Source organism: Aythya marila, assembly GCF_965140915.1.
Source record: "Aythya marila genome assembly, chromosome: 26".
In the NCBI taxonomy this organism is placed as follows: Eukaryota; Metazoa; Chordata; class Aves; order Anseriformes; family Anatidae; genus Aythya; species Aythya marila.
The window spans coordinates 5,607,650-5,624,862 of NC_139067.1; the positions used below are offsets into that span (position 1 = coordinate 5,607,650).

General features: G+C 40.0%; 1 protein-coding gene across 6 annotated transcripts in view; it reads left to right on the top strand.

Moving 5' to 3' along the window:
- The window catches only part of SLC23A2 (solute carrier family 23 member 2), a 58,455-nt gene that overhangs the window by 11,754 nt on the left and 29,488 nt on the right, over positions 1 to 17,213 (top strand). For 4 of the 6 annotated variants that reach the window (XM_082779400.1, XM_082779403.1, XM_082779402.1 and 1 more), the window contains 2 exons: positions 12,040 to 12,314; positions 12,867 to 12,965. In XM_082779400.1, the coding sequence (XP_082635526.1) occupies positions 12,183 to 12,314; positions 12,867 to 12,965 (231 nt within the window). In that variant the 5' untranslated portion in view covers positions 12,040 to 12,182. Of the gene's footprint in view, positions 1 to 1,476; positions 1,495 to 2,921; positions 3,066 to 12,039; positions 12,315 to 12,866; positions 12,966 to 17,213 lie in introns of those variants that run through there. The other 2 variants (XM_082779405.1, XM_082779401.1) reach the window with 2 other exon arrangements.

Below are 17,213 nucleotides of genomic sequence, written 5' to 3' on the forward strand. Positions count from 1 at the left end.
TTTTGTGAGAATAATTAGAAGTGAACTCCACCTCAGAGTAAACATCCTCAAGCAAGAGAAGTGCTCCTTTCGGCTTAAGCTTCAAATATTAAGTAGGGCATATGAGTGATGACTGGCTATGTAGGAGCAGTGCTTCGGTCTGCTTCCTACACTGGAGAAGCAGAATGCAAGTTGTCTACTGTGATTTTGTTTCCATCAATAAAATACAGTCATAAAGCTTCCCACTGGGTTTGGAGTGTGGTAAGTAAAATGAACCTCTGATACCCCTGCTTGCACGCCCACAGCAGGCATAGCGGGTCAGCTGGGGTTTAACCCAGCTGGAGAGGGGGTTCTTCACAGACAGGGTGGTTGCACACTGGAACAGGCTCCCCAGGAAAGTGGTCACTGCACCGAGCCTGTCTGAATTTAAGAAGAGATTGGACTGTGCACTTAGTCACATGGTCTGAACTTTTGGGTAGACCTGTGCGGTGTCAAGAGTTGGACTTGATGATCCTTAAGGGTCCCTTCCAACTCAGGATATTCTATGATTCTATGATTCTATGAGAGTGAGTTGGTCTTGCACATTCTTCCTGTTCCAGGTAGCATGAACCAGGAGATTAAGAATGCTGCAAGATGGCATAATGTTCCCTGTTTCTGTTCTTGTCAGTTTATTTCCTTCTGTCTTTTACAGTGTTGCAGAGTTTGAAGATTCACTGTAAAATGTTCTGCTGTCTTGAAATGGTACTTGTAAGAGTTATATGTCAAATTAACATTCATCTCAGCTATAACAGTGATTAAGTACCTATTCACTGCAAGTAATTTCAAGTAAACAGCCTGCAATTACAGCTGTCCAGCACTGTGGATCATCGAAGCTGAGCTTTGAGTGAAGGCCTCTAGATTAGTAGGCAGTTTGTTTGAACTAAATTATTGAGTATAAATATCAGTAACCAGAAACAAATCTTTTGAATGATGACATTCTCCACTAACTGATGATGGACTTTGGACTGATTAGTCTTAATTGTTAGGTAAATATACAAGTCTTGTTTAATTGGGTACTTAAAATAATTTATGCTTTAAAATCAGTTATGCTTCAAACTTTGATATTCAGGGCAAGCGGCATTTGAGTTTGTTTGTTTGTTTTTTTTAACTGCAACTATTTAAAATAAATAATTCTGGACATTGGAGTCAAAAAGCAAATGGCTTATTTTTTTTTTCTTGCCATTGACTGTTTAGTCCTTTAGTTACCTGTAAGCACATCAAATACCCTGAACCTAAAATAATTACCAGCGTATCCCTCAAAAGCGTTGTACCTGGACAATCTTATAGGCAGCCAGTGCACCTGTGGTGCAGCACTTTATTTATAGTCTTAAGATATAGTGATGCTTGCCTTAGGGTCTGTAAGCTTTCTCTTCATTGGATTTTGCATATGTTTTGCGCTTTAGGTGAACATCAGTGAAAGCATTGGGAATCAGAAATTAAGAGCAAAGGAAAGAATCTAATCATTGGAAAGGAGAGGTAGGAGATAACTTCTCAATGTCTCTGTGCAGTGGAGATGGAATGCTGGAAAATGTGTGTATGTATATATACACACACTGCATAGAATTATCATTGGATATAATTGGCTTTCTTTAATGTGTTCTTAGAAAATGAATAAAAAATAATGCATGTAATAAGTGTCAGCTTTCAATTAAATGTTCCCTAATCAATTTTTCATTCTTTAATGAAAGAACAAGCACATGCCGGTATCTGATCTGCTGATGGTAGCAGCGTTCAGGTCTTGACAATTAAGTAAGCTCTGGCAGTCTGTGATGAACTTCTAAAATTGCGTAATGCTTGCTTTGCTTACTGGAAGGGAGCTAGGTGGCGCCATCGGCCTGTCTTTTGCCTCCACAAATTTGGGTTCAAAAGGTGCGTTTCAGGTAAAGAGAACTCATGCTGCCCTCAGAGGTCTTCTCTTGGAGATATGGAAGTGGCAGGGAGGCTGCACGTGAACGCAGGCAGTGTCCCATAGCTGGGTGCTGCTTTCTGCTGGTTTGCTTTAGTTACGGTATCGGCTGTAGAAGTCATGATGACTCATTAATGCTGCAATGCACGTGGAGTATGTGGAGAGGTTGCCCCGTGATCACTTTCCTCTTAGGGTAAGGAAACAGTATACGGACTTCAAAGCAAATACAAAGTGTTTGTTTGTTTGTTTCCTTTTAGAAGCAATGGTGCTCTGCATGTACATGTGTGAGACTTCAGAGAGTGGGGAAGGTTCAGAGTGAGCACAGAAGGGTAGTGCCCTTGACACAGGGCCATCCTCATGCAGAAAGAGGTAGATCGGGGAGAGAAGAAGAGTAATGTTGTGCCTCCCTTTCCATCTCACTCTGTTCTGAGGCCCTGAGTATCACTTTTATGTGTCTTTTTCCATTAGTGAAGTGAAGGAGCCCAGTACAGAATACGTTGTGTGCTCTCAGTTCTTGGTGAGATTGTGGTTTGTTAAACTTGGTTTTATGGAATAGAGCTTTGAGATCTGGGAGCTCTTGAAAACTGGCTAATAACTAAGAAAAATACTTCCATGCAAGTTGCACAACTGAGGTTTACGGTCATGCTAATTTGTTCATCACTGAGACGGTTGGAGAAGTATCCCAATTCTGATTACAGCTGCTGGAATCAGGCATGTAAATATTTATGCAGCTTGAATTTAGAGGCCCTGGCCAGGGTTTCTGTCTGTAGCATTGCAGGTTATGTAAAACACTTGAACCTCCTTGCTCAGTTTGAAGTGTACGCACTCTGCTGTTACTTGGAGATACTGTCCCTTCACTTACTTTTCGTAACTATGGCAGAGGCATGTAGTAACAGTTTATGACCATGTGGTGTCTTCCTGCATTTCAGCCGTTGTGTAACGTGCAGAGATGTTTATTGGGCAAAGTACAGTTATACAATGTAGTGAGCCCAACCAGATTATAAAAATCCTCCGTCAGGATGTCTGCATCCTTTCAGGCTGTGGCTTGCAACTTGAACTGTTGCACTGAGCACAGACTGGAAGAAACACCGTGGAGGAGTTGGCCGAGACAGTCTCTAGAAGTCAGTACAGGTTTCTGGGGGTAAGTGCTTCTCTAAATCCAAATGTTAATGGGAATGATTACAGGAATTCAGCTGCTATAGTGTAGGAATTATTAAATAAGGAAACTTAAATCTGATATACTCAAGTTTTGAATAGCTTAGTTTTCAATATACCCAGGATTTGGAGACTTAGTTTTTCATTTAAAAATATCAGCATCACTGTAAACAGAGATTCAGAAGTATTTACCCTCTTTTCTGTTTGCCTGTAAACTTGGTCTTCCTTTTAATTTAAAATGGGAGGAAATTATATGACGTTTATGTAGCTTAAAAAAGGGGTTTTAAGAATGTTTGACCCTAGATGTACAGCATCTTGGTCAGTTTTTGAAAGTGTCTTGAATTCCAATCTTTTATTAATAAGTTATGTTAAATGGGAGAGAAAAGCTTAATTATTTCAAGTTATGCCTAACAGAACAACTATATATCTGTGTGTGTGTATTGTGTAAATTGTGTAATCACTTACTGGTTTTATATTGCTTACTGGACTTGAATTGTTTTCTTCCAGCAAGGAGTATCTGTTTCAAAAGTAGACTTAAGAAAGGCAGAATCTTTGGAAAGGAGTTTCATAGTCAGAGTAGAAAAACTTGGCACATTACCCAGGTTTGCTTAATAAATGGAATTTTTCCTAGACGAGTCTCTAACTTCACCTTTGTTTTAATGTGATGAAGGTCTTGGAGAAAAGGAGCTTTCATCAAAGTGCCAAGTAGAAGTACAAAGAAGGCTGAGAAAAGATCCAGTGTGTTCTCAGGTTGCTTTCCGAGTGCTGTAAAGAAGCTTAATGAACTGCGTATTAACATTCATAATAATGTGGAAGTTTCTGAATTCTTAGATTATTAATGCTTCACAGGGGAACTCTAAGGACTGTATTCTATTGTAAATCAAATTAATGCCTACTGTAAACAGGGATGGATGTGTACTTTGCTGAAGGTAAGACTATGAAGTAGTAGTATGTTTCATAAAGGACAGTGATACGGTATTAAATTTTTATTTATGTTGTCATTGCTATCTAGAGAACATTGCAGGTGTCATTTGGTATCAGTCATATAGTGTCAAGTTGTAAAACTATCTCTCAGATCTTGCTTATGTCTTTGAAGTGTATTCTTACAGTTTCTTCCAGATACTCCTTTCCTGCTCATTCATTAGGATATTTGTTAGGATGCAGATCATTGCACATGTTGAGTGCATCTCCTATGGAAAGTAGTGCACATAACTGCATAGAATTTTGGCAAAACTGTTGCCTATTGGAACAATAAAGAGAGGAAAGTGGTGTGAAAAATAAGCAAGTAACAGCTTGACAGATATTTTTGACCAAACTTGAACCTTAATGTTGACCAATACCTCTTGGAAATATTTGTATTTAAGATATTTTTGTTTAGATTCATAGTCAATTTATCTCTTTTTAATAATTTGAGTAACCAAGCATGTAGTTTTTGAAAGCTATGAGCTCCTTTGTTAAATATCTCATTCAGTTGGATTTAAGTCCTCCTTTCATCAAGCTCATTCACATAGGAAGTTAATGAGATTTACCTAATGTGCTTTAAATCAACAGAAGGTTTGAGCTGGGCATAACTTTTCTGCACGGCTTTGTGTAGACATGCTATAATAATGTTGGTCAGTTGTTAAGACATACTATTCTGGATGGCAGTCAAAATACCAACTACTTAAAAATTCATTAGTGCCTACAAAGAAAGAATACGTTGGTGCTTTGAAGACGTACTTTGAAGTGAGAAATGAACTCGGGACTGAAACTCCTTAAAGTGCCCATCAAATCTTGTTTTTTAAAATCTAAATGTTAGAAAGTCAGGGCATATTTAGCAGTGCTTGGTCCACTTCTGCTGCAGGTAAAGGGAAATTAAGTGTTTTGTTGATGTGTTGCGTTAGGAATGTAAAGTATGCTTGTACAAGTGTGGATGTAGCTCCTCTTGAGCAGAGGGGAAAAATCTTACCTGCGCTGTTTAAGGACATTGCAGCAGTTTAGTGCCATTTCATTTAATGGGAAGGAGCTCTGGGCACGAGTGTGGTAGAGACAAATCACAAGTACTTTTCAGACCAAAGAGGCTCTGTTTCAAAAGAGCCTGAGGAAATCTCTACTTAAGACTAAACCAGGAAGATAGTTTTTACATGTAGCAACAGAAGATTAAGTACGGATGCTATGCAACTTTTTCCGCATCTGTAAGATGGTCAAAATCCCCTGTAAGGCTGAAAAAATGCCCTTGGGGCACACCTACATATCTGGAACGGTTTGTAGGGTAAGGAGCTGTAAGGAGCTTGCAGGAGCTGTATCGCAGCACCAATCTCAAAATGAAATTGGGATAGCCGGTGCTGTGGTTGTGGGTCTGCTGAGAGGACTTGGATTGCTTAACATCAAGTGATTGCTGGGCTTTATTAGCTGCAGTGATGAGATATTTGTTGATGAATCCTCTGAAAATGGGAGGACTTTTTTGCTCTGTAGAAGAACATCAAGCAACTTTTTGGTCAGCTTGGAGATGCAAAGTTGCTACTCTTCTGATTGCTTATAATTTGGTCATTAATTTTAATCCCCTTGATAAAGCTCAGCCCCATTTTAAAGACTTCTAGAAATGATACTTCAGACTTACTGTATTTCTGCTGCTGAACAGCATGTGCGGATGGCAGTGGCAAGCAGGCTGGAAAATAAAGGGGTGAATCTCACTGTGAGGATTTCCCAATGTTAAAAATAGCTTAACTCAAGACTTGTGAAAGTGAGGATGTGTATAAATGTCCATTGCTGTGGCTCCCATCTAATACATGGAAGACCAGGTGTGTCTAATTACAAGAAGAGAAGTCTTACTATGATACTTCAATGGCAGAAACTCAGTACAGAAATCTTGTGCAATTCGTGTAACCAAAGCCAAGAGCAATCCAGAGAAAGCTGCTTCTGCTGTTCCATAATTAACTGGGAATCGCCTTGCTTTTGTGTTCTGTTGTGTGTCTGGCCAGGGGTGGCAATAACCTTAAAGTAAGCGTGTCTAATTGGAATTTGCATAAGTTCCTTGGTTGTCTGCATTGCCGGTCTTGAAAGCACAGAAGCACTCCTGTACCAAAGTGATTAGGGAAAGTGTTTCAGTGAAGGAGTTTCTTTCAAAAGTTCCCTGATCTCTTGGCATGCATCCTGCTGTCTTCCACAGCAACCTGCAGCACCCTGGATGCTCTTGTGCTGCTCCCAGCTGCATGGTTGCCCATTCCCCTCTGCGGGGTCACTTGGAGAGTGCCAGCTGGCAGCAAACCAACGGTATCTCTGTCCTACAGCACACCCTTTGTCTTCAATACATCCTCGTCCTCGGTGATGTAGAGTAGTATTAGCTACTTGGCCTAATGGTTTAGACCATGTATATTCTAACAATAAAATATCCGGAGGTGCAGGCTGCAGGTTCCTCTCCACATTTCTGTCTTGTGTCTATTGCCAGAATTATAATCACAGACATAAGAGGATGTCTTGATTTGTATTTAGACACAATGTGTGTTTTAGGGATGCCATACACCTGAAACTGGAGATGGTGGAACTTAAATCCTGCCAAAGTTCAGGTTACTTGCCTTAAGTGTTTTGAATGTATTTAAAATTTAGGTGAAGCTAACCTTGGCTGATGTAAGGTTGGACAGCTTCTGGCAGAGCATCATCTATGCTTGCAGAAGAAAGTTGAGTCTGACAGCTAATTATAAATAATAAATTGAAGTTTGTAATAAAGCTGTCACCTTAATTTGATTCTAATCGCCTTACTGTATGTGATAGACTGAGCTCTCCTGGCTCTTCAGTCATCTGTAAAAACCAAAAAGATCCTGGGTTGGATCTGACATTTCTCCTTCCTCCAGGCGGCAAGACGTGTGCTTGCCAGGTGGTGTACCTACATCTAGTGCTCCTGGGAGCTTTTCCATCAGTATGCTTGAAAGAATGTGCTGTTTCAATGCCAGCTACTTTTATAACCACGCCTGTTGTGCTCCCTTTACGAATATTTCCCTTGCACAGTATTGTAGGGACACCAAATGTAGGTCAGTCCCTGATTTCCCACAATAGAGATTGAGAGAAAAGGACCACAGTTGCTGCTTAACTTGGTAAGTCTGTTTGTGACTTGTGTTATGCTAAGAAGAAGTAGGAGGGATGTGCTGACCTTTCAGACTAGCTAGTATGCTCCTTTTAACTCTTTTACCAGCTGGTTTGCTTGTCTCTTAGACCTCACCCTGTAAAACATTTTGTTTGAGGAACTGCAGTACAGCAAGCCACAAATACAAGCTAACCAATTCCCGTTTCTCTTGATCTCTATATTTCTCATGGTCTCTACAGACAGTTCTGCTGCTTTGCCAGGGCGTTAAATATTTGCGATTGTACAACAGTTTCTGGCTGCAGCTGTGGCTTCAGGGGACATGGTACCTGTTCTAAAATGCTTATGCCCCATCATGCAAAGCACAAAATGAGTTTTGTGTTCAAACTTTGTGCTTACTGCTAGTATTTATCTGCTGTGCTTTGTGCTGGGTCAGCTTTCTCCTGCCCTCTCAAAGCAGCCACATGAATCAATATGGGAAATCTAAAATATTTTGGCTAGCATCTCTGTGTGGTGCGCATGGCTCAGTTGCTAAAAGTTTGAGATCCAGCTGAAATTTGGAAAGACCCTCGTGGTTCTAGGAAATTTCTGTTTTGAATTTAGTAAATAAGGTAAATGCATAAAGCTTGTTTCCTCTTAAGCTTCTGGGGTTAAAAACAACAACAACAAAAAACATAACACTAATACTTTGGAAAAATGGTAATTTTCAGCATTGTAAGTCATTGTGACAATCATGGGGGAACATGGGGGAACTTCAGATCCGAGCTGAGTTTTTTGCAGAGGCTTAACCTCTAGTTCTGCTTGTTGCAAATACCGGGAGATGAGCATTGCAGTATTGACAATATAGCATGTTAAAGACCCTCAGACATAACACTGTAGAGAGCAATGCCATTAAAGCAAACTTTAATTTTTTTGGTACTTTGTAGTCATTAGTGGGTATTCTCAGATGAATAGGAAAAACAGAGAACAAGTTTAGTGTGATTCAGCCAAAGACTAGGTCAAGTAATACTGCATTTAAAGAAGGCGATACAGGTAATGGAGAAGATGTGTTTGTATAACTGCATATTTCTTTTAAGGGGTTCTTGGTCCATTTTTCCTTTCCGTGTTAATAAGCTCTTTATGTATGTGTCTATCTGCTGTAATGTCCAAGTTACTGAATGTAGTAAGAGATGGATTTTCAAATTGTCTTTTTAGACAAGCATGCATGCAGTTCAGTAGCTTGTGAAGTAGGAACTTCTCTTACACCTTGCCTTGCTATGTGGGCAGATTTCTCTGTTGGAAAACCTTCGTTTTCTTCAGTGGATGGACATTTTTAGTTGTGGCAGTGATTCCAGAATGACATGCAGGGAGAATTGCAAGAACAAAAAGATAACTAGAAGATAAATATGTTGAACTATGGTCTTAATTGAATATCTCCATCTCTTACAGTTCTTAAAACTTTTTCCTTCCCTGAATGTTGAAAAGCTCCATAACTCATTTTAAACAGACTAGGAGCTTCTGTGGTAAAATCAAAAATGTAGCATTAGCAGTCACGGAAATACAGAGCTTAAGGACTACTGAACTGTGTCCAACCAGACACTCCTGTAGTTGTGTCTTGCTAGTGTTGGAACCAAACCTTTAAAAAGATCTGTGTAGGAGAAGGGAGAATTGTGTGGAAGATGCAGCGTGACCATTGCCCAGTTCCTGCCAGGCAGCCAGCTGGGCTTTCCTCTGGTGGACTTGTATTGGGACTATCCCCTGGGTAGGCTGTTTGTTTAGATACCAGTCGTATCTAAAGCATGCGAACCCCTGTCAGCTTCTGGATTTCCTGAGTTAATCATGTGTGAGTATTGAACATAGTCGCGTATAGAAAAAAATAAATGTTAATCAGTGTCCCGTGGAAGTTTCACTTCTAGCCTTCACGTTTGGTCCCAGATGACAGATAACTTGTTGTTACGTGTGCACTTGGCTGATGGCAAGCGAGTTTTATCTCCTGTTGTGTGACCTTTTGGCTTCTGATCAGTTGGATTTGTTATGGAGGGCTATAAAATGTCTGAGTCACCTTGTTTAGCTGTGGTCAGCTGGTGGGATAAGAGCTGTGATAAAGGAGATTGATACCTTTCAGATGACCTGAATGGCTGCTGCCTAAAGATTCTTATTTTGACTCGATACTTCTGATTGCAAAATAAAAGTATTCTGAGGATCTGTAGTTTCTGTCAGTAAATACAAGATTAATTGCTGGGTAGAAGCCAGTATAGTTCATAGATTTGTTCTCCTCCTTCTCCTTGGACAGCCCCCCAACCTACGTATGTGTAGTGTTTTTGTGTGCACATGTGTAGGTGTACACACTTGTGTGTATATAAATGCACACTCTTGCCAGGGAAATAGCAGACAAGGCTATTTTTGTGTGTTAATTTGGAGTACTTTGTTTGCCATCATCTGGGAACCCTCATCCAAACAGTACCTTTCTAGCTATTGTGTTTCAGCTCTAAATTAATACAAGGCACAGCTTATTTGTGTGATCTGCTGATGTAATTCTCAAGAACAATACCCAAGGAAGTATTGCATGTTCTTGGAGAAGATATCAGTCCTACTGTTTTGCAATGCTAAATAAAATAAGATTATGTAGTCTTTGGCATCAATGGAAATGCTGTTTAATACTAACTAAGAAGCTTATCGTGTTGGAATACCTTACACCGGATCTCTTGAAAGGCAGGTATCCTCCTGGTCTGACTCTTACAGTAGTACTTTATTGACATGGCTGTATTAGTTACAGAAGTGCAATTCGTTCCCATTCCCTCTACAAATCTGAGATGATAAAAGCTGCCAGAGTAAATTAAGCCTGTCTCCATCACTGATTTTCTTGGAGAACAAGATGTATCTATGCTGAAAGAAAAAGATTCCTTTCTTTTCTTTTATTCACGCTTTTTTGTGCCTCTACACTCAAAGCAAACAAACCCTCAAAATAACAAACACCTGCCTGCACCAGTCTTTAACTGGTTGAGCTCCTGGTTAATTCCTGAGCTGGTTAACTCCTCTCTAATCTGGTCGTGTCACCTCTCAGACCTGCACACAACAGACAGTTTGGGGACTAGTATTCCCATCAGTATTTGAGGAGGCATCATTGGTTATCTGTGTACTGAGAAACAAACTTATGTACAGGTGCTGTTCATGTCCAGAGATATACATTTTTGAAGTAGAAGCATTTTTGAATAAAAGCATGCGATTATTGTAAAAATGGAAAGGCATTTTATAAAAAGTCAAGATGGCATTTGAAATTGTCCTGTCCTTTAGTCTGAAGTGCAAGTGAGAAAAAATTAGCCATGCTATCTTACTATTTACTTTAAGAAATAAATCTTAATTAAACTCTTATTTGAAGGCAGTACTTTCCTTTCATTTTGATTTTAATTAGGAATGCCTTTTAAGGGCATTTCAGTGCCCAGTGAGTATTTCTTATGAATTTATATTTTGTGTCTTGAAAAGTTGCATCATTTTGAAAGATTATCTCTTTCACCTCAAGTAACCAGAATTTTCTAGCAAATGGGCAATTAACAACTGTTAAGAGATTTTAAAATATTAGTACTTTATAATTTTTAAGGCAGTCCTAATTCGCCTCTGTCAAACGGGTCTTTCTCAAGTTTAATTATTATTGCAATTACAGCAGATATTCGAGCTGCTGGCATTTTTCTGAGCAATGTTTTGGACAGGAGGTTTAAGAACAAAAAAACACTAACCTGTACTTTTTGGCTTTCTTATGTATATATAACTGAGATTTTTGAATGTCTGTTAGCAGTATTTCCACCTCCTGCAATCAGGTTGAAAATGTCACTTTGAAGTAATGCCAGTGTGCAGTGGGGTTTTGCCGCTTGAATGCATTACTGTTTTTGCAGAAAATTTCACTTGTTATAATTTTGAAGATAATTTTTCAAGTTCTGTCATGTACTTTCATCTGTAGCTTGGCTTGTTTCATCTGCAGTTGCCTGCAACTGCACTTTCATTTTTAAAGCTCGGTAACCACAAGTTGCAAGATTTGGTTTACTGCGGAATTTTTCGATGCTGTCCTGCAGGAAGTTTAGGTTCAAATCTCTTAATTTGTGCTTGTTTGTCTTGGAAAAGGCAAAAGTGTGGATGGACAAGGACTGGCAGGTCCCTTTTAGAATCAAACATGGGAAAACTATACTGTGTGGTGACTCATCTGGTAAAACAAGAGAGAACCACTAAGATGTATGTATGATCTTTACTGTTCCTGTGCCAAAACATTGGTAATACCAATTAAAATGCAGTTTTGTCCAGAAGCAGTTGTTTCAGCATTATCAGGCACATAACTTTGAAAGTACTCGAGAAACTGGGATAATTTGGGGGTAAAGGTGTAGAGCAGAAGGGGCTGCTTCTGCCTGTCTGAAATAGGTGCAGTGCTTCACTGCCTGCTAGTCTTAGCTTCCCGGATGTTTTGTGATTAATAATATGTTATTCTAAAAGGAAGGATTTAGATATTCAGAGGCAAAGTCATGATTAGGTCTACAAGTTTAAATTCTTTGAAGAAGCATGAGTATTGTTTGCAGATATACAATAGCAAACTGTTTGGCATCTCAGTAGAGCTGAATTACAGGCTCACTTTGTTCCCAAATACTTCTGTGGAAATAACAACGAAATAGAAACAAAACCAGCATTTAAGTATGCTATTAGTAATGGAAGACCACAAGAGAAGAATGAGAAAATAATCACAATATTCCCATCCTGAAAGAATTTTAAATGCTCTCAGCTTTATTTTTCTGTGATAGCTGCTCATTATCAAATCAAAAAAAGGAATGCTAAGTACTCATGAGTTGTGGCTGTGAGAGGGGAAGCAAGTCTGAAGGGCATATGTGTTTGTACATGTAACTTGGATAATCAAGGAAAAAAATAAATGTCGTTTTAATTCTAGGTGCTAACAGTACTTGAAGAAAGCAACCTTTCCATCTGGATTGTTGAGGAACTTTGTGATTCCCTGAGCTGCTGCTGTTTAAATAAGGAATTGTCCTGTTAGTGCTTGGCTGGTCAACCCAGAAGCATTCTCTTGTGTACTGTATGCAAGTCCCTGACATTCTGGAAACGATGGGAATTGGTAAGAATACCACTTCAAAGTCGGTGGAGGCGGGAGGCTCAACAGAAGGCAAATATGAGGATGAATCTAAACATCCCACCTTCTTCACCCTGCCTGTAAGTAGCACATTCAAGAACTGCGTACTCAAGCTCAGTGTGAACCAGTGAACAATGCTTTGTTCTTAAAATGTCATACAAAACCATTTTGTCCTTCAGTTGTTAGTAAAACCTCTTTTGCCATTTATTACTGCTTATATATACGCATGGCCAGTTACGTTTTCTATAGCTATTTCCTGTGTGTGCTCCAAAGCAGTAGTGTTTACAGGACGTGGGATTCCCTGTGGGATTCATGATTAGAACAATTGGTGGTCATACTGCAGAATTCACCAGCCCCTAATAGAAGTATGCTGTGTTCCTTGAGTATGAGTAGCAGGCAGCAGCTACAGTTGTTTAACTTACTGTGATTTTCAGTTACGTCATTTATGTCTAGGCTTCAAAGAGCTTTGTGTGAAGCTGTAAGAGAAATGATTGCTTGTCATGCACGTTACCATTTCTAACAAAATGTCAAAGGTATCTGTTAAGGACAAGGAGGATAAAATGGCTGACATGAACTTGCAGAGAAAATGTTTATTTTAGAACCTTTTTGTTTTGCTTTGCTTTGTTTTTAAGGTTGTCATTAATGGTGGAGCAACATCCAGTGGTGATCAGGATACAGAAGACACAGAGTTGATGGCTATCTATACTACAGAAAATGGCATAGCAGAAAAGGTATGTAGTTGCATCCTTCTATGCAAGAGCTCACTCTTGGTGCTATTATTTGTTCTCCCAGCTAAGTAAAACTAGAGTGATGTTCTTCTTCTGACTGAATGTGCTGACTTGCAGGTTCAGATCAAGTTTGGGGGGGTTCTGTCCCCATGACTAATCGGGTCTGCAGCTTTTGTTGCTGAAGTTGGTGAATGACTCAGCAAATCTTACAAACAGTTTATTCACTGTGACCTGCCACCTAAATTCATAATATGCAATTTTTGCATTTCTTGACTTATATTGGCCCTTTCACATGATTTCCCTGCTAAGATCATTTTCCCTTGTTCTTCAGTTTAATTTTTCCTGTATTTAGTCAAGTAAACTGGGAAGTGTTGAATACCTTTGAGACTGGTGTCTTTCCCAGTCTCTTCTAAGCTCTAGCCTCATAAACCTAACTTTCTAACCTTCTTGCAAGTAGGGAACTGCTTATTATTTTGTGACAACTTTTGAGTCAGGTCGTTCATAAAGGCCCTCGGATGTTTTCCTTAGGACAGCAATGGCTTTCTCTTTCCTATTTGGGAGCATTTGGTCGATGCCTGAAAGGAACCCAATTTGGTTGTGATTTTTTTTTCAGCTTTTTTTTTTTCCCTCCATCTTTCATTAATTCTGTTTAATAACAACCTTGTAAGTAGAGATAGTGTGAATCACTTGAACTTTCCTTTGAAGTAAAGGAAGAGTATTATAGAAAACATGAAAAGCAACTTTTTCTGAAATGTTTATTATTGAAGTGGCTCTGTGGTTTGGCATTATCCCAGAAAAGCCTCAATTTGACAAAATTTTTCAAATATCCTAATTGAAACAAGAATTAAACCCCCCCACACACACACAAAACAAACAAAAACAAACAAACACTCTGTTCCAGGTAAGAGCATCGTGACGTTTGTTTCTCTGAGGCTGTAACTTCTGCTAGGACAAGGATGTTCTTGTGTAGTGGAGTTAGTTTTCTAACTTGGATGTCAAAATTCACTTCCAAATTTCAAATTTAAAATGTACATCAAGAGGGTAATTATGGTAGATGTCTTGTAGAAGAATTTTAGAAGAATGTTATGAATGCTGGAGTGTACATTAGATATGATTTGTCTTTCTTACAGATGATCTGTATGTAGAAATTTGTCTCAAATACACCTCTACTACCATCTTGATCATGCTGATATTTTAATGGACACGTTTTGGCAACTGTTGACGTGCATGTCTGTGATGGCTGACTTGGAGCATGCTCAGACTAGCGAGTAAAGAGAAAAAGCCTCAAGCAAAAATCGTTGGGATGAAATTGTGCAACTAAGATTATTGATCACTAGACATGAAAACATGTCTTCATGGCCTGTTTATTGCATATGTATATTTTTCTCCCTTCCACTTGATCCTGGTGGATCAGGACCATACACGATAGATGATGATTTGCCTTAAAGAGACAGTGAGCTGTTATTCAATTAAATCTGTTTGGGTTAAGTCTTTGCTGTGGCTTGCAGTGAATGGACAACGAAGGGGAGGAGCTGTAGCATTTAGCAGTCTCATGTATTAAGATGGTATCTGAGGCTAGTATTTCTGGTAATCTAGCCAAACTGCCTGTTTTCCACTTAAAATAAGTGTGTGCATGAAGCATTATTAATCTTCTCTTTCCATTCCTCTGAAGAGATTATTCACCAAAAAAATTGAATAAATATCCTTTGAATAAATATCCTTTGACAAAGAGAACTGAAGTGTACTTAATTGTTGGAGGATACCCAGTGCTTACACTTTCTTAATATTTGTTAGCAGAAACAACTATTAGCCCACATGAAAAATAACTATTGCTGAATTAATATAAAGTAAACAACAGAATGTTGCTTGTTGCTTAACTCAATTAATTTGAACATATTGTCAGTTCTTATTTAAGGTATTTCTCTAAAGGCCTCTTTTCTTGTTCTTGCAGTTCATCAGCTTTTTCTTGGTCCTTCCCAATACTACTTCATAACAGAGTCTTCATGTCTTCATCTTGCATAGTTGCTGGTGTTTGTTTTTCTCTGTTATTGCCCAACATTTTTGCTCCACCTTTGTCTCTTTCTGTGCATACCTACTGTTTTTTTTTTTTTGTGTGTGTTGTCCCATCTGTGGCCAATTAAAAACAAACAAAAAAAAGAATTAGTCTCTGATCAGTATCTCATTCAAAAAGGTGCAGCTTATTACTGGCAGTTCTCTAAAGCATATTGGTATGGCACATTTGGCAAGCACCAGCAAGCAGTCATTACGTGAAACCAGCAGGCACATGCTTGGGATATGACAGGGCCAGTGACTACCCAGTGACTTACAAGTTGGATAGCCACACCTCACCCTAGCTCTCAGATTTCTTGTTTGGTCTTGGTGTCTCTTTATGTCCATTCTGTTTAACAAACCTTTAGCAGATAATAGCTAATGTTGAAAGCTTCCTCTTCTGAAGCAGGGTTTCTCTGGCTTTTGGAAGAGGATCCATCCAGGATTGAGGAGTATCCTGATGTTCTCTATGCCAATACCTTGCCATTTAGGAAGGACAGTGCTATGACATTTCTGCTTTAAAGTTTGAAATAGAATTCAATTGAAGTGGACCTACAAAGTTCCTTGAGTCCAACTGCATGCTGACTGGCATGGGACATCAACCACCTCTCTAGGAAGCCTGTTCCTGTTGTTCCAGTGTTTTACCCACCGTCACAGTAAAGAATGTTTTTCCTTACACCCGGTCTGACACCCCCTCACTGCCCCGTGCGGCTCTGTGCTGTTCACATGCATCCTACCATCGGTTAGCAGGGAACAGAGACTGTCACCTCCCCCTGCGCTCCTCTCCTCAGGAGGCTGCAGAGAGCAAGGAGATCACCTCTCAGCCTTTTCTTCAGACCAGACATCCCATGTGTCCTCATCCTCTCCTCATAAGTCATTCCCTCCAGTCCTTTTACCAGCTTTGTTGCCCTCCTCTGGACACTTTAAAGGACCTTAACATCCTTTCTATATTGTGGAGCCCAGAATTACATGCAATATTGAAGGTGAGGCCGCACCAAAGCTAACTGTAGTGGGCGAATCACTTCTTTTGACCATCTGGGCATGATGTTTGATGTACCCCCAAAATGCAGTCCGCCCTCTTGGCTGCTAGGGCACGCTAGCTCATGTTGAGGCTGCTGTCAAGCAGCACTCCCAGATCCCTTTCTAATCAGCTGCTTTCCAGACACTTGTCTCCCCGCTTGTGCCTGTGTCCAATGTTACAACATCCCAGATGTAGCACCTGGCATTTTCCTTTGTTGAATTTCATGCCACTGATGATTGCCCAATGCTGCAATCTGTCTAGATCCCTCCACAAGGCCTGTTGTCCCTCAAGGAGGTCAACACTGCTGCTGACCATCCACCAGCCTGGTGTAGCCCCATTCACTACAGCCCTTTGGGCTCTACCATTCAGCTAGTTCATCAGCCAGTGTAACATGAACCTGTTTATCTCACAGTTTGACAATTTGTCCAGAAGGGTACCATGAGGGATATCAAAGGCCTTCCTGAAATCCCCAAAATCTACATCTGGCACCTTCCTGTCATTCACCAAGCAGGTGACCTTATCATAGGAGGAGATCAATTTCAAAGACAGGACTTTCCCTTGGGGAACCAGCGTTGACTGTGTCTGATAACAGCTTTGCTCTTTAACTGACTCTCAATATCCCCAGGAAAATCTTCTCCATAGCTTTTTGTGGGAGTGAGGTTAGACTAACAGGCCTGTAGTTCCCTGGGTCTTCTCTCATGCTCTTCTTGTAGGTGGGTATAATGTTGGCCAGCTTCCAGTCAGCAGGGACCTCCCAAGACTCCCACGACCTTCAGTAAATTGCTGAGAGAGGTCCAGCTATAACATCTGCTGATTCCTTCAGCGCTCTGGGGTGAATCCCATCAGGCTCCCTGGACTTAGGAACATTTGTCTGATACAGCTGGTTCCTTACACGTTTGGTGGCTACAGATGGAAAGTCGCTGCTCCCCAGTTCATGGTCCTCCAACTCAGAGGACTGGGCAGCCAATGTTTTGAATGTGACATGCTCTTCCAGGAGGAAACAAGTCATAGCTTCTGCATTCTGTTGCCCTAAGAAGAAGGGGAATGTATTTTTGATTGGATGTACTTTATGCAACCTCATCAGTCCTATGAGGAAAAAATAGAGATTGGCACTAAGAGGAATGGTGGTTACTGGATATTGGTCTGGCAAAGTTAGAAAACTTTGCCAGAACTTATCCTAA